The sequence below is a fragment of the Pyrus communis genome, chromosome 14, assembly GCF_041283825.1.
Source record: "Pyrus communis isolate YQ-2024b chromosome 14, ASM4128382v1, whole genome shotgun sequence".
Lineage (NCBI taxonomy): Eukaryota > Viridiplantae > Streptophyta > Magnoliopsida > Rosales > Rosaceae > Pyrus > Pyrus communis.
Window position 1 is genome coordinate 17,559,477 of NC_142578.1, and position 23,568 is coordinate 17,583,044.

The 23,568-nt window shown below is 40.0% G+C and overlaps 1 protein-coding gene, 1 long non-coding RNA gene and 1 pseudogene across 3 annotated transcripts; 2 read left to right on the top strand and 1 right to left on the bottom strand.

Moving 5' to 3' along the window:
- Nucleotides 1-589: 589 nt before the first annotated feature.
- LOC148691308 (uncharacterized) lies at nucleotides 590-1,446 on the bottom strand (annotated as a pseudogene).
- Nucleotides 1,447-10,669: 9,223 nt separating this feature from the next.
- LOC137711910 (uncharacterized) lies at nucleotides 10,670-14,151 on the top strand. 2 transcript variants are annotated; one of them, XM_088683770.1, is made up of 3 exons: nucleotides 10,670-10,838; nucleotides 11,265-11,491; nucleotides 13,765-14,151. In XM_088683770.1, exon 2 carries the CDS (start codon nucleotides 11,294-11,296, stop codon nucleotides 11,489-11,491), a length of 198 nt encoding a protein of 65 aa, XP_088539896.1. In that variant the 5' UTR covers nucleotides 10,670-10,838; nucleotides 11,265-11,293; the 3' UTR covers nucleotides 13,765-14,151. The 2 variants fall into 2 exon arrangements, with proteins under 2 accessions (XP_088539896.1, XP_068307165.2); XM_068451064.2 differs by having other exon boundaries at nucleotides 11,265-11,416.
- A 1,179-nt stretch (nucleotides 14,152-15,330) lies between these two features.
- LOC148691309 (uncharacterized) lies at nucleotides 15,331-16,396 on the top strand. The gene is made up of 2 exons (XR_015955511.1): nucleotides 15,331-16,163; nucleotides 16,265-16,396. It is a non-coding gene; the product is annotated as an uncharacterized LOC148691309 (long non-coding RNA).
- Nucleotides 16,397-23,568: the final 7,172 nt, after the last annotated feature.

Below are 23,568 nucleotides of genomic sequence, written 5' to 3' on the forward strand. Positions count from 1 at the left end.
ATTCCTAGGTCTTCTTTATTTGAACGCATGGGTTGCCTCCCAAGAAGCGCTTGCTTTAACGTCTTCCAGCCGGACGATACCTCCTTTTATGCTCCCCTAGGTTCCATGGCATGGAATTGATCTTTGAATGGGAGGTGATACTTATATGATCTCGTAATGGTTTAAATTCTAGAGTGTGTGCCTGAATCATTAACAACATATTGGTATAAAACAAAATTGAAATTCGGGGAGGTGGCTTACCTGTGTGCTCCGACATAAACTCAAGAATAAACACCCCTTTGAAGGTTGTAGGACTAGAAAATTCAGCCAGATTTGGTGTTTTGAGAGTTATGACTTGTCTCGTGTCATAAAATCCAACTTCTTTGGGAATTGTTGTCTCAAGTATATCCTCTTTGATGAATTCTAGACATTCCCCAGCCACTTCTTGGTCTTGATTCTTTGGAAAGGTTTCGAAGATGCCTTTCTCACCCTCTTCTTCCTTGTATTGAATGATCCTGCAAGGAATAGGGATATTTGGTGGAACGGGGTCAAGACGAATTGAATTTAGGCTTACCTTAGTTGTAGTGGACGACATAGAAGGCATATGAGGCTACGGCAAGGGTGGTTCTTCCCTTGCCGTGGCCTTGGTATCTTCATCTTCATCGAGCAGCAGCTGTTCATCAATGTTTTGGCTTGGTTTGGACGTCTTGGGTTCATCTCCAACCTCCATGCCATTTTCCAAGATGATAGCTTGAGCAATTTCAACAGTTGAATTGGATAGTTCACTTTGTTCTTGCATGTGCCCCATGAATTCTATGATCTCTCCCATTGATTCTTCAATTTGCTCATCACTTGGGCTTGATTTTGTAATTCCTGCATCAAAGAAGTTAGTACATCAAGAATTTGAGCACAATCTATTGACGAACTTGAATTCGGTTGGAATTGTTGTGGGGCAGACTGTGGTGGCTGCATAGGCGTTGTATAGAACTCTTCATATGGTTGCCAATATTCTCCTTGTTGAGCCTTCTTGGCTTGATTTTGTGAGCCCTGCACCAAACAAATTAATTCATCAAAAATTTGATCACAATCTATTAACGAACCTGAGTTTGGTTGGGCATATTGTATATGAGGTTGTGGTGGCTACGCAGGTCTTGAATAGAACTCCTTATATGGCTGCCAGTATCCTTCGTGTTGAACTTGTTGAGATTCCCACCACTTAGAGTTTGAATGATCACTCTAATCTGAATTGTACATGTTGGAAAACAAATTGTTCCCTGATTGATTATGATCTTGATAACCCCAGGTATTGACATTCTCCTAACCTTTTTGTGGAGATTGATTTGCTTGATATTCTTGCCTATAAGAAGCACCAAATGTAGGGACACTTTGCATTGTGGACCCCTCGGCATACTGTGACAACTGAGAATTAAGAATCGCTATTTGAGCTTGAAGATTAGCAATTGCCATGTCTTGCCTCTCTAGTACCTGAAATCAAAGAAATAAATTAAATCAAATATCAAAAGAAAAAATAAACAAACAAACAGAGGGATTAGCAATTTTACTAATCCCCGACAACGGCGCCACAATTTGATGTGAAATATTCTAACACTCAAATTAAAACCCTATGATTGTAGTATATGAAAGTAGGGATCGTTTTAGGCCGGGGATTAGAAGGGATGCTAATCTACTCTAAACTGACTTAAAAACACAAAACTAAACTTAAAAACACTTAACAAGACTTATATGACTCAAAACAAACTAAAAAGACTCAAAACAGCACAAAATAATCAAATAGACTCAAACTAAACTCTAAAGGGTGATTTGAACGAATTCTAACTTAACTTTGACTCAAAACACTTAAAAACATAAATTTGGATAGATTCTAACTAAAAGACACAACCAAGTAAAGGGGATTGGATTTTTGACGAAATTAAGGTAAAAACAAGCAGATTGTAAATACTCTAAACAACTTGGACGAAATTGGGTGAAATATGGGTGAATGGCTAGCTAGAGGGTTCATCTCCACACATAACACATATGCATACAAATCGATTTCCAGTCATTATTCATTTAAACCATGAATGACAATGCCCCAAGTTAATTGCATCGCACAACTAACCATCAGATTTTCCTTATTTCATTGAATTGAATGAATACGCATTACAACCAAATTATCTTTCTCAAGTTCCCTATATGAAACGCATGATAGAGATACATATCAAAACTCATTAAGTTGTATGAAAATCATAAGCATTGACAAGGCATTCATCACTATGAAACGCATGAGACTCCTGCCAAGGATTCACTTAACACAATCATGACTAGTGACTTCCACTACTTGTGAATATAAGTGAATAACTATTACGTGAAACTCCTTTATATTCTAGCATCAAATTCATGCATGCAAACTACGTAGGCCTCCTTAATCAACATACAAGAATAAGTTACCAATCAAACAGATAAGTATTCATGATTTATTAAACAATAATTGGATGAAATCAATTCATATCACATATATGGTCATGGCTTTGAATTCACCTCTAACTAAAACGAATTTAGTTTCTCATGTTCGCAAAACAAAGATAATTAAATTTAAACATTGAAAACAAAGAATAGAATACACCTAAAAACACTCCAACAATCCAACGTTTTGAATGGCAAGCATGGCTCCAGGTGTGGTGGATGGTGTGGTGTGAAATTGTGGTAGAGGGTGGTGGTTTATGAGTGTTGCAGCATCATGTACTTATAAGGTGAAGGGAAGGCAAGATATTGGGCTAAAAAGGAGAGGAATTAGGACTCCAAATCACCAAAGAACAAGGACAATTTCAATCAGATTCCAAGGAGGACAAGGAATGGTCCTTGTGGCAGATTCTAGAACTTCTAGAAGGGTTACATGGGGCATAAACTTAGGGCACGAAAATAGGGCTTCTAGAACCTGATATTTTGGTGATTTAATGTGAAAATGAGTCCTCTTTGAAGCTGGAATTAAGGTAGGAAAAGATTAGGATAGGATAAGATAAGATAAGGTTGGATAAGGTTTGGATAAGATAAGGTAATTTGGATAATATTCCTTCTTTGTAGCTGATTCCTTATCTTCCAAGTCTTCAATTTAATTCTTCCAGATGTTAATCACATTCCTAGCCTCTCTTGATCTTCAAATTCGTCTATCCACCTTGCTCCATGCATGTGTAATCCATTCCAAGCCCAAAACTTCTCTAAAATGCTCAAAATTGCACTTTCTTGCCAACTTTGTCAATTGAACCTGAAAACACACGAAAATAGCTTAAAACACTCTAACAAGTAGAAATTAGCTATGTAAATGCAAGAAAACAAGCTAACTAAGTCGCATAAATATGCTCCTATCAAGGCTGTGATGGGTTTGTGTTGTAAAGAGACAAGCCAAAACCTTCATGTCCTCCGTTTAGGAGTTAGCAAAGACTAGGCCTAAAGCATCCTGAAGGAAAAGCAAGTTCTAGGAATGCTTTGTTCTTCTCCTAGCAGTTCCTGGATGCTGGGTTTGGTGTTACCTTGAGTGCTTCCAGTGCTGATGAGATGCTTCCTTAGGTGCTGATGAAATGTTTCCCTCGACGGTAATGGAGTGTTTCCTTAGATGCTGATCTTTGTTTCTTTGGGTGCTGACGGAGTGCCTCTTTGGGTGCTAAAGTAGCGTTTTCCCTTTGCATTGACGAGTGTTTTCCCTTGGTGTTGATGACGTATTTCCTTTAGCGCTGAAATAGTGTTTTCCTCAGCGTTGGCGAATGCTTCCTTAGTCATTGATGGGTGTTTCTTAAGCTGAGTCTGGAGGCTTTGAGGTGTATTTGTTAAACTAACAAACACTTGAAATGAATAAGTAATCACAATAAGTTATGGCTTGCACAAATGATGCATGGTGAGGAAGCTAAAAGCCCACTAGTTTGACACGAGAGAGGTTGTTCTTGGCTATGTGGTTTCAAAGTAGCTAATCTAGGGTTTCTAATGGTTTGGTGGTTTTGCAAGAGTTAAGGAAGATTATTAGAAGGCTCGAGATGAAAGAAAAGCTTATTGTGGATGCAAATTTCTTCCTCCTTGATCTTGGACAAAATTGCACCTACAAAACAAATAACACCTTAAGTCAAGGCCAATACCCTCACGCGCCCACGATGAATATGGGGCTTTGGCCGAAGAACCTCCGATGCCAAAGTTAGAATTTTGAGAGAAAAGTGTTTGGAGAATTTAGAGAGTTTTGGCAAGAGAATTGAAATTGAGTTTTGGAGAGAATGAGGTAGTATTTATAGAGGTGTCGCCGGCCCCTTTAGGAGGAGGAGGACCGGCCACTTGGTTGGTATTTTGGGTGAGGTTCATGATTTGTAGCTAATTAGGAATAATTGAATAATAAATCAATTAATTAGCTAATTAATTTCCTAACTGATTAACTAATTAATATAATAAAAGGCGAATGATTTGGGAGTTACCTTGTGGAGAGGATTTGATGAGGATGGATGAAATAGGTTTTGAATTATTACCTATTTTGGGCACTTTTGACTTGGTTGAGGGATGATTGCCCACTGCTTGCGCGTAGGCATCTCTATGTGCCTCGAGGTAATTTTGTCCTTTTAACCCAAAAATCCACGTGTTACCTTGTGATTATTTTTGGCTCCACACTTATCTCTAAAGAACTATGGCTTCCTGCACTTAGAGAAAGCTTGCTCTGCATGGTGCATTCTTGCCTCATGTGGTTCTCTCTCTCTCTCCCATTTACAATGTATTGATGCATTCTATTTATAAAAGCAGGGATCCTTTTAGGCTCAAACTGGAGAATCTCTTGGTTTCTGCTCCTATTCTAAATTAGCTAAATCTTCCTTCATCTTTTAATGGTTGTAGCAACAAGTTTCCATTTTGGTATAACACTGCAGAGGCTAGAAGCCTTATGAAACATGTTTGAGCACATTGCCCAACCTGGAAGTCCCACATCATGCGTCCATCTTTAGTAACGCTCCTCCTTACTTTCTTTCTTCTTTTTCCTATGTGAGCTTGGAAATGAAGGATTCTTTCTACACAATAAAAAGGGCGCGCAACTTTAGATAAGCATGTGATTTGGTTAGCACATCTTTGGGTCTTGGTTGCTTCTTAAGTATTCTAGTTGGTTTGTAAGGGAATTCTCTCTCAAGCCCTCCCACGTGAGGCCAAAATTATAGGCTTGGACTTTTGGTGCTCCTAACCAACCTAAAAGTCTTTCATAATTCTGATTCCACGTAAGCCCACTAAACTTCCATAACCATTCACTCCATGAACCACTATGCAAGGCCCGTTAAATGGCTTGGGCTTATTTAAGCATGGCATGACTTGTATCACTAATATTAATTTATTAATATTATTACATGATAAATATGCGTGATTTGCATGGGCTTGGTGTCAAATAAACTATAATTTTATTGGCATAGCATGATTGTAAATTTGCATAGTCTTCATTTCGTGCTTTATGCATGGATTTAAGCTTGGCTTGTGACGCTTCCACATCAATTGAGCTTTGAGACATGATTGGGTTTGTAGGTTGTTTATTTTTCCTCCTTCTAATGCCTTTTAGTTTTTCGAACACGGTTAGGCCATCTCTTATTTTTTGACCAACAAAAAAAAAATTATACAATGCATCCTATCTAATCTATACCAAAACTCATTTAATCCGTGGGCGTGCAGTTTGACTTCTCTCCCTCGTGAGAGACTTTCTCTCTATCTGGGAGTCTCTTCTCATCGGTTGTGTGGGTGTATCTAATTTCGATAAATTTTGAAGCCGTTAACCCTAGCTATGGTTGCGGTTGGTGGCAGTCCATTCCTCATGTCCTTTGTCTCCTTTTTTTCTTCTCAGATGTTGCTTTTCCCCTTGCTCTCCACCTCGATTCGGCTTGTCCCTCACACTACAATGGCGTCTGTCATCTTCGACCATCTCCGCTTCGATCTGCAGTCACTATTTACTACGATTTGTTGCGACTCATCGAGAAAGTGTGTAGAGCTCTGATGCTCCCACCGGCTCAGGTGTTCACAACACCACCACTTTCTCTCTGGTTGCTGCCTTTGTCAGTAGCATTGCACGTGTACTGCCATGGGCTTTTTTCACTTAGTGATTGGTTTTTTCCTTTGTGGTTGCGTTCAAAAAGTTGCTTGCGTCTGGTTGATGCTATTGGCGAGGTATTCGTCGATTGGAGGCCTGGGATCTTGCAGATCTTGTTGGTGCACTATAGCAGAGGTGGTGGAAGTAAACATCTAGGGTTTCTTTTGCTAGTTTCTGGTTTGGGCCTGAATTCGTATTTGGGCTCCTTTTTGTTTAACTTAGCTGGTCCAATTTTGCTTATGCTTATTTGTCTTTGGACCTTTGTTGTGTAAATTTGGGTTGTTGGTAATGGAAATTTACCTTTGTTCCAAAAAGAAAAAAAAACTCATTTAATCCTTACTTAATCTAATTTAGTAAGTCTAATGGTGTAAGAATTGTAAATTAAATCTTCAAAAATAGATATTTAGTACTACGGTCTAGTTGTATTTCTCTTCACTCGTCAATGAGAGGTTTTAAGTTCTATTCTCTCACCAAAGGCAAATTTGAACTACATTATTGCTAACCCATTGTAAGTGTTGAGCAAAAATTGTACACAATATGTAAACAAATAATTCACTCGACACGATTTCACCCTCATTCATTTTTCGAAGAGGGTTTTATTAATTTGAGTTCGACCCATTCTAGACTATGTGTTTATTAATTATGATCCTTATTAAAAAGGAAAAATCCTTTGATTCCAATATGAATAAATCGTAACTTGAGGATTGGGGTGTTTGTTTGATTTTGCGACTGCACCTAGGTCGAACCCTAGATTGCCTACGTACCATCTTGAGGGATCAAGTCACTCGTAGTTCATGAATTTGTTGAGGTTTGATGCCTTGTGTAGTTTCAACTCATGTAGGCAAGGAGTACTTGATGCCTTGTGCAGTTTAGGCTCTTGCAGGCGAGGACTTTGAGTCACTTGTAGCTATTGATGCCTTGTGCAGTTTAGGCTCTTGCAGGCGAAGACTTTAAGTCACTTAGAGTTATTGATGCCTTGTGCAGTTTTAGCTCGTGCGGGCAAGGACTTTGAGCCATTGGAGCTTTTGGTGCCTTATGCAGTTTTAGCTCATACGGGTAAGGACTTTGAGCCATTGGAGCCTAGTGCAGCTTCATGCCATTTGAGACTTGATGTGGCTTTGTGCCATTTGAGTCTTGTCACAGTTTCGTGCCATTTGAGTCTTGTCGCAGCTTTGTGCCATTTGTAGCGGTTTTGTGCCATTTGAGATTTGATGTGGCTTAAGTCCACTAATTTGAGGTGGTGAATTCATCAAGCTTTGCGCCTTCATCACGCTATTGGGCTCCTGCCCATTTATTTTGGCCCAAAGTTATATTTTATAAGGCCCAAATTGAGATTGTATCTCTTGCCGTGTTAGACTCCTTAATGGTTTGAAAAGAATAGGATCTAATTTGAAATGGCACAATTTAGATTGACATAAAGAAATTTTGTCCCTCATGACCACATAAAATCCCATAGCTCCATTGATCTCCACGTGATCTTTCTCATTTGGTTTGTTCTATAGCAAGCAAGTTTTGTGTTCTTATTTGTGGTGCCAAGTTTTGAATTGGCATGCCTTCTTATAGAATTGGAAACCTACATAAGTCAGCAAAATGAAGGCAGAACGGCACTAAAGTTTTGTTGGCTCTTTCTTCCCTTCTGAGTTCAACTTCAACAGGTCTCTTCACGGGATTAGGATCCCATAAATCCTCTTGCACCTTCTATTTGTCTCCACCAGTCCTTTAATGTATTATAATAAATATGGCAAGTCATATTTATTAAAATTACTTTCTTCATCTCTGCATTCTTTCGACAGCAGCATAGCTTTTGTGTAGAGACCTGGTCTTTTGCAGGTAACATGTAGACTTGGGCGAAGATTTGTGCTTTTGCAGAGGATATGAAGGAATTTTTGTTGCTTTGCGTTTCTTTGGTGTTCTGAGAAGCCCTTGTGCGTTTCTTTTATGCACCGTTCTTCCCCGTCAATGACTTAAACAACCTCCTTTTCCGCTGGTGACGCGGGCCACAACCTGCATTATTTTTCTTTGCACCTGCTTTCTTCTTCAATGCCGGCATTAACTTCGGTTTTTTCTGGACTCCGAGACGGCGATGATGGGGATGCTTTCTTTAGTCTTCCATTGCAGGTTTATCGCTTGCTTCGTCTTTTCTCTTGTTCACCATTTTCGAAGTTTCTTTAATAAGCAAGGACCACTTTTTGTTCTCCCATGCCAAAATGCTACAATCACCGGTAGAAACCTTGATGATCTGATTTTGAAGAGTGTTAGTTGAAGGGCTGCTGCATATGTGAGCACGGACAGCGAGATGAGTTGCTTTCTTTGTCTTCATCCTCTATAGGTTCAGATTTGTTGCTGCTGCAAATGATGGTGATCGGCGGCTGCAGGTGCAGTGATCATTTAGACTTGGTTGGAACTTCACAGGGTGGTTGGAACTTCACGGGGTGGTTTAGGCCACCCACAAGAAATTCATGGAGTTGATAGCAACGGCGGGGAACGGGTCACTTAAACTTGGTTGGAACTTCACGGGGTGATTTAGACCTCCCCGAAGAAATTCATGGGACTAACGGCAGTGATAAGGAGCTAGGTTGTGGTGGAAGTAGAGGACCGCAGACGGCTTCTTTCTTGGGATAGAGCATGGATGATGAAGAGCATCGATTACTTAGATTTCATTGGAACTTCACAGGGTGTTTTAGACCGCCCATAAGAAATTCATGGGGACTAACGGCAGTGACAAGGAGCGGAGAGCGTCTGGCCATAGAGTTTCGTCTCAAGCTCCGTCGGGTGGTCTGGACCACTTAAAAATTTACGACAACCACCTCCAGTTTTGGTTCAAAGGAATAGGAGAGGTTGAAGAAGCAAATTGCTTTTTTTTTTTTCCTGCAAAGTAAAGAGAAACAAAACAAAACACAACGGAAAGATTAACCCAAAAAATGGATTTATACCTTTTGAGTCTTTACTTTTCCTTTTTGTCGTCCACCTCTCCTCTGTACTTTTCTGTTCCTTCACTTAGAGTTCTTCGTCTTCGTTTATGACTGAGAGAGATTCTTGCTCACTTCTCGCTTCCTGCGCACTTTGTCTTCTGGAAACCTTCTTGAATTTCAGCAGAGTTTTGGTTCTCCTTTCACTGTTCCTCTCTGCTATCTCTCGGTCGTTTGCCATCTCTCCCGTATGTCTATTTTTTCTGTCTCTATCCTCCGTTTTTCCTCGACAGAGACAAGTCTTTTATATACTTTTTCTTGACGGTTTGGATGAAGGAAAGTGATTGTGGGTAGTGGAATTGGAACCACCTCCACTATCTGTTGTAGTTTTTGTCCACTTATTTTTTTATCAGAAAAGGGCTTTAATCCATATTTGGACTTTAGCTACTTGATGTTTGGGCATTAGGCATCAATGTTTTTTTTTTCTTGGAACGAAGCCCAATTTAATTTTTCGGGTGGATTTTTTTTATCTCAATAGTGAGGCTACACCCACTCCCCATTTTCTTTAGAGCACTTCCATCGTGTGCTCCAGTCCGAGGGATAGGCTCAGGAACAGGGCTTGAATGCTCGAGTGATGAAGCCCAGCATGTGCTGGCGAGCGAGCCCGAGCAAGCCCGAGCAAGCCCGAGGGAGAGGCTAGATGATTTGTGCCGGGGCAAGCGCTTGAAGGGAGTATGATGTCGGCTGACGTCAGTGCGACGTCAGCCACAATATAAAATTAATAAAAATTAAAAATATTAATAAAAAATTAAAAAAAATTAAAACCCAGGCTTCGAACTTAACGGCTCTAGCTGGAGTTCGTCGCCGAGGCTGATGATACACCCACAGACAAATGGCAGAGACTAAACCCAAGGGTTTCAACTCGAAACACATAAAAAACCAGAGAATAACTCAAGCAATTGAAGTAGGGTAATAACATCATCTGGGTTTGAGCAATGGAAGTTTGAAGCTCTCGGCTTCAATGGTGGATCACCCAAATGGTGCTCTGATGATGCATGCAAGGATATATTCGAGTTCCTCTCATCCACGGGATTGAGATTTCAGAGTTTGTTAGTTTGATTTGCTTCAGTTTCAAAGAAGAGGAATGATAGAGCTCTCGGAGCTGGAGAAAGAGAATGAGAGAGATTAAAGAGAGAGAGGTTTCAGAAATGAGAGAGAAGAGGCGTTGGTAGAGAGAGAGAGAAAGTGTAAGGGAAATGAGAGAGGGTAGGTGAGGGAACTGGTCAAATGAAAGGGACAAAGAGAGTGTTCTAGAAAAAAAATGAAAAGGAAAAGGAATAGGAAAAAAAATTAAAAATTATTTTGTATTATTTTATAAATAAAAAATACTAATATTTTATTGTCTATTGATAGGGCTATTGAAGTGCAACGGTGGAGATGCAAAAGAAGGTTACTATTCATTAAGGGCATTTATTGTTCACTGGATGGATAACATAGTATATTGCCTAGGGGAGCCTTTCCCATGGTGAAACTGATCTTAGTGTAAATAATATTGTTTGTTTAAAAAAAATGAAAAAAAAAAAAACCCACTTAGTAAATGGTCTAGTAGTGTTATTCTTTAATTATAAGTGAGAAGTCTTAAATTCAATTCTCGCCAAAGGCGAATTTCACTTAGTACAAATAATGTTCTTTGTTCCAAAAAAAAAAAAAACTCCAAAATTCAATCCACCGTCTTTGGGCCCGGTCTCCCTCGGCATACGTTATACAACGGCAAAGCCCCCCTTCTTCCTCCAAACCCGCTCCCACGCCTTCGAGCTTCCCTTTAAACAATCACTGAAACGCGTTTCACTTAACAGTTATTGAAGGTAATCTCCCAAAGCTTCAACAGTGTTGCTGGATTATATTTCAATTTGTGATGAAATACATATGAAACCTACCTCACCTACCACCTGTTTGACGAAATGCTTCTGTCAATCTCTTAATTTCAATTGGGTATCTATGAATCGTGTTTTTCCTCTTTTTGGTGGCCGTTCAAATTGTATTATGCAACTGGTTGAGCTCAATGATTCAAACATGTTTAAAGTTTGTTATTAATTTATTCATGCTGTGTGTGCCCTTATTGCTTACTGTTTGTGTTATAGTATTTTTTTCTCCATTGTTACGGCTCAGTTCGAAAACTCAACCATAAGGACCAACTGGGCATGTTTGAGCTGCGTTTACCTATGACTATTGTGTGCATGTTTATGTTGCTTTCTGGAAAGAGTTTCTGAACTTTTTGGTTTTGATTACAGAGCTAAAAACATATTAATACTGAAGAAGGATGCCGCATAGAACTCGGCCAATGACTGCGCTCTTGGTGTTTACTGGACTGAATATTGTACTAGTTTCAACCATTACTCCAGTCTATGATTTCGTCTGCTTCCTTCCGTATTGGGAAAGAAGGGTAAGTTTTCATTTGTTGCTTGTGAAGCAAACCATCTTCCAGAGGAAAAAGAAATTGGCATTGAACTTTCTTTAGGTTAGATGATCACTGGATCTTCCTAACATCATCAACAATGTTCAGCATACACATACAGCATGCAACTTAAAATAAAGTATAGTTGATGGCTTACTTGATATTGTATAACTATGTTTGCTTGTACTGTTGTACTTGATGTTATTATATTCATTTACAGCATTAATAATATCTTCATCTTAATGGGTTTGTACCAGTGAGGTGAAAGTTGTCAAACCTAAATATCATTTTTGGTTTTATTGTGTGTTCAGCATTGGGATAGTTTTGTTGATTGAAGCTTTCTGGTGTCATCACGAAAGTATCTCTAAAAACTAATGGTGGCATTATTGGGATGAATTTGGGAAATTAGAAAATGCTCACTTATTATAGTTGGATGATTACACAAAGTTTTTCTGTTCTTTTCCACATACCCAGATGAAGGCTTGTTCGCAAGTTCTTGCTTGACCAACTTAAGTTTGGGATATGCAAGCTATTAATTTCAATGGTGTTCTCCTGTGGGTGGGAAGCAAACTTCTAGAATGAGAAATAAAATTTTAGTAGCTGGTGTGTTCTAAAATGAGAAAAGGAAATACTTTTGGAAATGGTAAGTTCTTGACCCAACTAACACTTGTAAAGCATACGAGTCCCATCAAACAATCTTTTTTGAGAAAAAGTGGCAGAAAACTTGACCAAAATATGATTTATTCCAACATTAAACATATTCTTTAAGCCTTGACTAGGCACAAAATTATTAATAGGCTCCCCATTGTGAGAATGGACTTGGGAATAAACAACTGTATTCCGACAAGACCTTTTCTTAGTTCCTTACTTTTATAAGGATTAGGATTAGATTTTGCTTTTTTATTTCTGTTTTAAACTTTCTATTAGAATTTCTTTCTTGGATTAGGTCTAGTGTCCTTTTTCCATTAGGTTTAAACCCTTATAAATGCCTGTTTTATGACCATTTTGTTTTTAGCTTTCATTTTTTTAAGAGAGAAAGAGAGAGTACATGGAAGGATGGATGAATATTGTAGAGGGAGTGGTGGGAAGGAGGAAGGAGAAATGCACATGGAATGGCATAAAAAATGAAAACTAAAGACTAGAAACCATACCTACTTAATTGTTTTTGTTTTTTGGTTTTCATGTTCTGTAACATTCTATTCTTTCTTCCATATCATTCCCATCACCCTTCTTCTATCCTTATTCATGCCATCTCTTCTCCCCTGTATTTCCTCGTTATTACTAATTGAGAAGAAAAAACTAAAACGAAATAGTTAACAAAAAGCCCCATAATTGGTGAAGGATCTTTATTATTGTTTTCCCTAAGTGTATAAAACTAAAAGATGCAGTTTGAGCCTAGAAAGAATGCTATGAATTCACTAGATTTCTCCAGCTTTTTTAACTTGTAGACTTGTGGTGAGCTATACTAAGAACTACACTTCTTGGTTATAAATTCAAAGATACGAGTCATGTGGTACTATTGTCCCCCTGTGTAATTGATAAAAGAAATGACTATTTAACATCTGCATAACAGAGATAAGTTCTCTTCGATTTCTGCTGGGAGGAAAGCCTAAGGGACCTAGGAATTTTTGTATTATGTTGTAGGTACTAAGTACTAATATGAGGAAAATTTCAGGCCGCAAAAAAAGAATACAAGAATTTTATTTATTATATATTAAGAATATGTTTCAGCTAGCTGCAGCACAGATTTTATGGCCTTTCTTAATGTATTGGGATGATGTTTATAAACCAGTCTATGCGATGCATACCTAATCTAAAACATACTTTTCTGAAATCTGAAAACCATATCTCCTGTTCATGATATGCTATGAAAATGGTCAATTTGCTTTCTGCATTTTGTTCCCATGCCTGTTGTACTTTGTCTTGTTTGCACTAGCCAGACTGTTCAACAAAATGCACGCCAACCACAGTACTTGTGGCTGTGTGAAAACTTGATTACATGCATATTTTATGGGGTTGTATAATATTGAAGGGAAAGCTTTTTGTGTGCATGGTTTGAACTGGTCGATATTGGTGAAGGTTATTAATGTCAATTTTGAAATCTTCAATAACCAATCAAACCTTCTGTCATGATAGATGAATGCTAAGATGTTATTCTTATCAAATTCTAATTGCAAGGTGTTATGTTCTTAGTTTTTCACTTTTAAATATATTTTCTTTGTCATCTACCATTTGATTAAATATTGAAGTTTAAACCACTTTGATTGGATTGGATTGGAATGGATTGAGTCAGTGAGTTGGTTGCACTCATCTCGTATCCTTTTTCTTCTTTGCAGAGAGAACAGCATCGTCAGGAACGTGAGGCTACCATAGCAAATGGCCTTACATCAAGATAGAAATATCTAAATGTCTTCGGTTACAGGTTTTACGCTTGTCTAATGTTTAATGCAGTTTGAGGTGTGTTCTATTTATCTAAGATTTTACTAAACAGAGATAAGAAGGTATATGATTCTTTAGGATGCCTACTTATGGATGTTATCTCCGTATATCTTATCTTCTAATTTTGAAATATGTTTGGATACAACCTCAAAGATTTGTAGGACATCACAGTGAGCATACAATGGAATGCTCTATACGATATATGCTCTATGCAAACTGTAACATATAAGTCCTTGGGCTTTACAGATCTGGTTTCTCTTGCTTTACATACTGATTTCTGAACTTATATGCTTGGTTTGCAAGATTTTCAATGTTGGTTCAATCTTTCTGGGCAAGCCATTTTCTATTGATCAGAAGGTACATGCAAGGTATCTCAGCCAAGTTTGGAAAATAGGCTTACAATTGGAGAATGAGATAGAGAGAGCAGAGAATGAGACACAAACACGAAAAACATGACACAAATGCCAGGTTTACTACGTTGGATACAACAAACGTTTGTATGCTAATGTACTAGTCCAAATCGCTTTTTCTGACCAACAAACATAGACAACTCGAGCTGTTATGATATCAAATGGTCCGATCTATTTTTGCACACATGTTACACTCATGACTAAGAAAACCTATATAGTTAGGGTTTTATATAATGTGATAATTAATAAAAGTTCGGAGCTTCACGACACGGAGATGTCACATCCTGGACCGGGGCGGATCACTTCCCAGGCCCGCTCCATCACCGTAGCACGATATTGTCCGCTTTGGGCTTACCATTCCCTCACGGTTTTGTTTTTGGGAACTCACGAGCAACTTCCCAGTGGGTCACCCATCATGGGATTGCTCTAACCCCCTTCTCGCTTAACTACGGAGTTCCTACGGAACCCGAAGCCAGTGAGCTCCCAAAAGGCCTCGTGCTAGGTAGAGATGGGAATATACATTTAAGGATCACTCCCCTGGGCGATGTGGGATGTCACAATCCACCCCCCTTAGGGGCCCGACGTCCTCGTCGGCACCCACGTAGCCAGGGTTAGGCTCTGATACCAATTGTCACATCCCGGCCCGGGGCATAGGGAACAGCATCACCCTGGTAGAGCCTAACCCTGGCTGCGTGTGTGTCGACGAGGACGTCGGGCCCCTAAGGGGGGTGGATTGTGACATCCCACATCGCCTAGGGGAGTGATCCTTAAATATATATTCCCATCCCTACCTAGCACGAGGCCTTTTGGGAGCTCACTGGCTTCGGGTTCCGTAGGAACTCTGTAGTTAAGCGAGAAGGGGGCTAGAGCAATCCCATGATGGGTGACCCACTGGGAAGTTGCTCTAGCCCCCTTCTCGCTTAACTACGGAGTTCCTACGGAACCCGAAGCCAGTGAGCTCCCAAAAGGCCTCGTGCTAGGTAGGGATGGGAATATACATTTAAGGATCACTCCCCTGGACGATGTGGGATGTCAAAGAAATGTACTCAAAGTGATAGAAAACGTGTGTTTTGGTTACACTCTCCTTTTCTTTTTGTGGTTAAACGTAAAGATCGAAATGTGTAAAAAGGGTTGGGGGTGGTTGGGAAGGGCCTAAGTTTACCTTTTCCTGGGAGGCCTTGATGAGCTGGTCCAACATACCTTGAGCCTCCAAGCATCCTATGTCTATGTACGTTGCGGGTCAGACAGGAAGGATGCTATGAAGGGTGAAGGGGAGAAGACTGAACTGATGGTTGTCGGTAACATACAACGTGCTGCCATTGCTGAGACGGTGGATGAACAGGAACTTGTGGCTGAGCAAGTCACGGCCTTGATCATCTCTACGGGTAACGAAGGTAAGGCTTTAAAAGTTTCTGATTTCTGTTGTTAATAATATTTGGATAATTGACTCCGGTGCTATTGCACATATGACATTTGATTCTAAACTTGTTGGAAACATAAGAACATCTAACATCTACTTAGACTGATGTTACCATGGCTGATGGTGCCTCCACTATTCTGGGAGAGGGTACGGTATCCCTTACTAATAATACCAACCTTGATATTGTTCTCATGGTTCCGTCACTTGCTTATAATCTTCTTTCGATGGTTCAAATAACCATTACCTTAAATTGTTTGATTGTTTTTAGCCTCATTTTTGTGTGTTTAAGGACATTTAAACTCGGAGGACGATCATCACTAACACAGATCCAACAACGATGTCAAGTTCCAATCTCACAATAGGTCCTCTTCGCAAGATTGCAACTGCAGCTTCCAGCAGTTTATTAAATGAGGACACTTGCTGCATTGCGTGGCCTGACAAGCAATCCCATAACTCAGTTATCTATGTAAGCTTAGGGAGTCTAGCATCTGTTAGTGAGAAAGAACTAGCGTAAAAAATGGCTTGGAGATTAGCTAACGGCAAGCAACCTTTCTTGTATGTCATTAGATCTGGCTCAATTTGTGGTTCCGATTGGATTGACCTAATGCCTCAAGGTTTCGCAGAAGCTATAGGAGAAAGAGGTGTTAGACTTAATATGTTCATGTGAATTGAAATACCAAGTAATACTAACCTTGAGAAGACATCTTCGAAGGCACAGCAAGTCACACACAGCAGCAAACACTCGAGCACCCTAAGATCACAAGCAAGGCCTTCTGCACATTCACCACAACTGTATAACTCAAACCTATGGGGTGTTTTCTGAGTGTTGGATTTGGTGGTATGTGCAGGGACCTAGCGTTAGTATTTATACTAACATAACCCTAATTCATCTTCACATAATAATGTCATTAGGATTCCTTATTGTATAAGGATACAATCTACCAAATCTCAATCCAAATAGGATAGTATCAGGAGCCCTTATTCTCCAAATATAACCAGAATATATACTTTACTTGGAATCCAAGTTGTAGATTAAAACTAAACCCTAAGCCTACTTACATTCCGTGTCAATCCTTATTAACTATATTTATCTATTAGCCATTGAATTAGAGTCCAACATCCAACAAGAGGTCACATTGTGTAATGGGAACCTCAAAGGGAAGTTTTGGTTCATGCCACGGTGGGTGTGTTTTGGAGCCGTTGTGGTTGGAACTCAACCCTAGAAAGTTTATGGGAAGGGGTTCCAACATTATGCCAGCCGTGTTTTAGCGATCGAAAGGTGCATGCAAGGTATGTGAACCAAGTTTGGAGAGTAGGGTTTCAATTGGAGGATAAGTTAGAGAGAGGAGAGAGAGAGAGCTATTTAAAAACTTATGGCAGATGACGATGGGAAGGAAATGAGTGTGAGGGCCATGAAGTTGAAGGAGAAAGTAGATGTTTGTACGAGGAAAGGTAGCTCTGATATGAGCATATTCATGCGACTTAATTAGCTTGTTCTCGTGCATTTATGTTGTGTTTCCTTAGTTATTTTAGTGTTTAAAGTCACTTTTGTGTATTTTCAGATTATAAGGCCAAAGTGTGCAAGAAGATGCAAATTGGAGTCTTTTGGAGCAAAAGAGGAATGAATGAGTTGAAGACTTGAAGAAACGATGAATTCCTACTCCAACGAGGTTCCTACTCCAACAAGGATTCCTACTTGAAGTAGGAAAGTTAACCCTAGGTTTCCCGTTTTGGTAACCTTTCCTAATCTTAAATGTCCGTATTTTCTAGCCACTTTGAAGGCCTTGTAGGCACTTTAGGACACAAAACAAAGGCCCTAGGCCCCTTAAACCCCTTTGCTGTGACCTTTCCCTTTCTCCCCTTCCCTTGCCGTGCAAGGGGGGGCATTTTTGTCCCATTTTATGCACCTAAACCCTAACCCTTTTCCCTAGCCGCACCTTGCAGCCACTCTCCCTTTAATTTCTGAACTTAAACCTATTTCCCTTTCAAATAAACCCTAGCCGCACCTATTAATCAATTCCCTTTTAATTTCTGATTTTATTTCCTAATTCTAGCAGCCTTTGAGTTAATTTTAGTTAATAAAAATAAGCTAGGGTTGGATTTTCTGAAAAACCCTAGGTATTCCACCACTTAGCCGCACCCTAGGGAGATTATTCATTCATTCTTCATATTTCAGCCACAAAAGCATCTCAGTCGCAACTCCCATTCATTCACCCTAAGCCCTCTAATTCCACATCTCAGCCGTACCCTTTATTTCACCCTAGAGCCTATACTTCTCATTCATTCATTCTTTCATATTTCAGCCACAATTCCATCTCAGCCGCACCCTTTAGACACCTTAGGGCATTCTTCATTCATTCATTCATCATTCCTACTCTAAGCCGCAGCCACCATTAACCCTAAAACCCTTTTGGCCGCAACTTCCCATCCATTCCAGCCACCTCCCATCTCTACCGCAACCATCCCCACCCTTCCAGCCACCATACAAACCTCCATACAGCTTCCACACCCCTTGCCGCAACCCTTCACCTCCCTAAATCCATTCCCAAACCAGAAAAACATCCAAAAGTCCATAAAACCTACTCTGCCGCAGCAAGAAGAAAGGAGAAAGAGGAGCTTGAAACGTGCAGAAATTCAAAGTGGATTCGTTGGGCGTTTTAGGTGTAATCAATCTTTTGTTCTTTATGTGTAATTTCAATTTTGTTTCTCTTTCTGTGAACATGAGAGGTTAAATCCCTAGTTAGCTAGGGGGTGATTCAAAACCATGTTTATGCTTGCAATATAAATTGATTACCTTTGGTTGGAATTTCATGAGTTGTGGATTCAATTCGTTTAACTGCTTGATCGATAACTTATTTGTGTATGTTTATTGAGAGTGCACGCTTAGTTTTCATGCATGAATATGATGCTAGAATATAAGTGAGTTTCACCTAATAGTTACAATCTTATATTCACAAGTAGTGGAGGTCGCTTATAAACGATCGCGTTAAATGAATTCTTGGCACTAGTTTCATGCTCATCATAGTAACGAATGCCTCATCAACACTTATAGTTTTCATGTTGCTTAATGATCTTTGATTGTATCTTTATTGTGCTTTTCACGTAAATGACTTTTGAAGAATGTTTTGAATTGCGTATGCGCTGTCCCATCCAATTCATTAACTTAAGGAGAACTTGAAGGTTAATTTAAGCGAACCTAATTAACCTGGGGTGTTGAGTTTCATGATTCATCGAAAGACCAACTGAAAATCATCTTGTATGGAAGTGTGACATGTGTGGAGAAGAACCTTCTAGCTAGCATTCCATCCATATTTTCATCAAATTCATCTTTACAATCTGTTTTAATTACAATCTGTGCATTTTATTTAATTTCGTCAAAAACTAAATCCCCTTTTACTTTAGTGTCCAATTTAGTTAGAAAGTGTCTTAGTTTGTGTTTCTAAGTGTTTTGATTCAATCTATCACCCAATTTCGTCCAAATTAGTGTAAGTGCTCAAAACTGCCCAGATTGTGTTTTTAAGGCAGTTTTGAGTGTTTTGGTGCTGTTTTGAGTCTTTTGGTTTGTTTTAGTATTTTAAGTGTTTAGTTTTGCATTCTTTGAGTCTAGTTTAGTGTTTTAATCTTTATTTTACGTTTTTGAGTCAGTTTTCAAGTGATTTAGCAATCCCTTCTAATCCCCGGTCTATAACGATCCCTACTTATTCATATACTACAATTGTTAAAAGAGGGTTTTAATTTGTGTGCTTATATATTTCGCATCAAAATTTTGGCGCCGTTGCCGGGGATTAGCAACTTTGCTAATCCCTTGGATTGTTACTTTCTGTTTAGTTTAATTTGTTAAAGTTTCTGACCTTGTGTTGTTTTTCTTGTTTTAGGTACTAGTGTATGACTCGGAGTTCTCAATCGTTTCGTGAGCATATCTTGGACTTTGACAGCGATTTTGAGAGGACTTTGAGACGAAAGAGGAAGCAACACGAATCAAATCCACCAAGCCCGGAACCTGACCTTGAAGAACAAGTTCTAGAAGAGGAAGGAGAACCCACGACAAGGATTTTTGAAGAACCACAAGGCATAGCCATGGACAACCGGACACTCAAGGAGCTTTCTACTTCGGGATTGGATAATGCCGCACCTTTGTGTATCCAATATCCCCCACCTGCCCAAGGGAAGACCGAAGAGTTCGAGTTGAAGTCAAGTTTGCTCCACCATATTCCGAAATACCATGGGTTGTCCATGGAGGATCCGAACAAGCATCTGAAGGAATTCGAGGTGGTGTGTTCAAGCATGACTCCCGTCAACGTCGATGGAAGTATTTTGAAGATGAAGGCTTTTCCATTCTCTTTAATGGACAAAGCCAAAGATTGGTTGTATGAACTTGCTCCCGGAACCGTCACATCATGGGAGAGTATGAAGAGGGCATTTCTGGAGAAGTTTTTCCTAACTTCTCGAATCATCCTTTTACGTAAAAGGATAAGTGGAATTCAGCAAGAAGAAGGTGAGTCTTTTCCTACGTATTATGAACGTTTTAAATCCCTTGTTGCTTCTTGTCCACAACATCAGATGAAGGAGGAGTTACTTCTACAATACTTCTACGAGGGGCTCCTACCAATTGAACGTCAAATGCTCGATGCCTCGGCGGGTGGAGCATTGGTGGACAAGACACCCATGGCTGCCATGGTTTTGATTGCTAACCGAGCGTTGAACGCTCAACAATACGAAGGAGTAGGCCAAAGAGGACCCCCACGGTAGCAAGTTCATGAGGTAAGTTCCACACCCGACATTCATTCACAATTAGCTAATCTTACTTCCATTGTGTCTCAGATGGCCGAAGGAATGAGGATGCAAGGACCAATTGTATGCGGAGTGTGTTCTATCCAAGGACATGCTTCTGAGAAGTGCCCACAACTCATCGAAAATGGTGGATGGGAAAGCGCAAATGCAATTGGATTTCAAGGACAAAACCAACTGAGGAACGATCCATATTCTAACACCTATAATCCAGGTTGGAGAGACCACCCAAACTTCAAATGGAGGGAGCCCCAACAACCACCACAACAAGGAGGCTTTAGACAACAACCCTCGGGTTTCTTCACTAAGCCATACGCACCCACACATGTTCCACAACAATCTGCCCCAAATGCTTCAGGTACGTCCCTAGACAATGATACACTTCTTAAGTTACTAACTAATTTGTCTCAGGGGCAAGAAAATCAAGCCAAAGCCATGCAAAACCAAGACAAGAGGGTGGATCAATTGGAGAAACAAATTGGGCAGATTGCAGATTTTGTAGGGAAGTTTCGTGATCAAGGCCAACTTCCTAGTTCTACCATTCCAAACCCAAAGGGAGGCTTCGAAAGTGCAAAGGCCATACTCTTGAGAAGTGGAAAAGAAGTCGGGGCAGGTCCTACACCATCACCACCAGGTCCTAACGAGGACGAAAAACTGAGAATTGAAGAGGAGGAATCAAGCCAACCCACTGCAAAGGTGGAAACACCTTTGCTGCAAGCCTTAAGTGACCCCAAATTGTCCAATTTGTCCAAAAAGGGTAAGAATGTGTCAAATTCGGTTCCTACTAATGTTTTTCCTTCGAAAGTGCCTTTTCCTAGTAGGTTCATGCAAACAAAGAAAGAAAAAGCCGAGAAGGACATACTTGAGACATTTCGGAAAGTTCAAGTAAACATATCCCTTTTGGATGCAATCAAGCAAGTCCCGAGGTACACCAAGTTTTTAAAGGAGCTTTGCACCACTAGGAAGAGGATGTCGACCAAAGAGGTGGTAAAGGTGGGTGAAAATGTCTCCGCCATCTTGCAACGCAAACTACCCCCCAAATGCAAAGATCCGGGTAGTTTTACCATTCCTTGTGTGATAGGTAACACTCGTTTCGAATCTGCCATGTTAGACCTAGGTGCTTCTATAAATGTCATGCCATATTCAATTTATGCATCTATTAACCTAGGAGTATTGAAAAATGATGGTGTAATCATACAATTGGCCGATAGATCTAATGCCTATCCAAAGGGGGTTTTGGAAGATGTGTTAGTGCAGGTAAATCATTTAATCTTTCTGGCGGACTTCTATGTGCTCGAGATGGATGAATCTGACCATGCCCCTTCGTTGCCAATCCTCCTTGGATGGCCATTCATGAAGACGGCTCGGACGAAGATTGATGTGTTTAATGGAACTTTGTCCATAGAATTTGATGGGGAAGTTGTTAATTTTAGTCTTTCTGATTCTATTAAGTATCCTAGTGAGGATCATTCATGTTTTTCCATTGATATAACTGACTCTTTGGCGCAGGGATACCTTGAAGATTTGAACGCCGATGCACTTGAAAACGTCATTACACGAAGCATGGAACTCAAAACCAAGGGAGGGGGACTGTTGCTAGGCCACGGCACACACACTCCATTGCATGCCGTGCATCCTAGTGAGGAATGTATCGAGTTGGTTGCTGCCCTTGAGTCATTGCCTAAGCACGAGGGTAAGTTTTCTAACTTTGAGTCAATTCCCATTTCGACTAACAAGTTGCTTCCATCCATAGTCCAGGCACCTACCCTTGATCTCAAACCACTACCTAGCCATTTGAAGTACATTTTCTTGGGGGAAGAGGAGACCTTACCTGTCATTATTTCTTCATCACTCACGGCACAAGAAGAAGGGAAACTAGTGCGTGTTTTGAAGGAGTTCAAATCTGCCCCAGGTTGGACCTTGGTCGATATCAAAGGTATTAGTCCCACCACATGTATGCATCACATATTTCTTGAGGAGGGGGCCAAACCAACTAGAAAGGCTCAACGCCGTCTCAACCCTCCGATGATGGAAGTGGTGAAAAAGGAGATAATCAAACTCCTTGATTGTGGAGTGATTTACCCCATCTCCGATAGTCGTTGGGTTTCACCTATCCAATGTGTTCCCAAGAAATCTGGAGTGACGGTTGTGGAGAATGCGGAGAATGAGCTTGTGCCCACCCGAATCCAAACCTGTTGGCGCGTATGCACTGATTATAGGAAGATAAACGCCACCACAAGGAAGGACCACTTCCCGTTGCCGTTCCTAGATCAAATGCTTGAGAGGTTAGCGGGTCATTCATTTTATTGTTTTCTTGATGGATATTCTAGTTATAATCAAATTTTTATTGCCCCGGATGATCAAGAAAAGACCACTTTTACTTATCCCTTTGGAACGTTTACATATCGACGCATGCCCTTCAGTTTGTGCAATGCTCCTGCCACGTTTCAAAGGTGTATGGTTAGCATATTTTCTGAATATGTAGAGAGGATTATTGAGATATTCATGGATGACTTTAGTGTGTTTGGTAATTCCTTTGATCATTGTTTGACTAATCTAACTTTAATCTTGAAACGTTGTGTTGAAACAAACCTTGTGTTAAATTGGGAGAAATGTCACTTTATGGTTAAACAAGGTATTGTTTTGGGTCATATAATATCTGAAAAAGGAATTGAAGTTGATAAGTCTAAAATAGATCTTGTACGCTACTTACCCTCTCCTACTTCGGTTAGAGAGGTTCGTTCGTTTCTTGGTCACGCAGATTTCTATCGACGATTTATCAAGGACTTTTCCAAGATTGCACAACCCCTATGCCGTCTCCTTCAAAAGGAAGTCTTTTTCGAATTCAACAAGGCGTGTGAGAAAGCATTCAACCATCTCAAGGACCTCCTCACCACGACACCAATCATCACTCCACCAGATTGGTACCTTTGAGTTGATGTGTGATACATTGGATTATGCCCTTGGAGCTGTTTTGGGCCAAAGGAAAAACAAACAGCCACATGTTATTTATTATGCTTCACGCACTCTAAATGATGCTCAATTGAATTATTCTACAACCGAAAAAGAACTTTTGGCGGTTG

What these genes read in the sequence shown, in the direction of transcription:
- LOC137711910 (XM_088683770.1), top strand. Translation starts at nt 11,294, where the DNA reads ATGCCGCATAGAACTCGGCCAATGACTGCGCTCTTGGTGTTTACTGGA.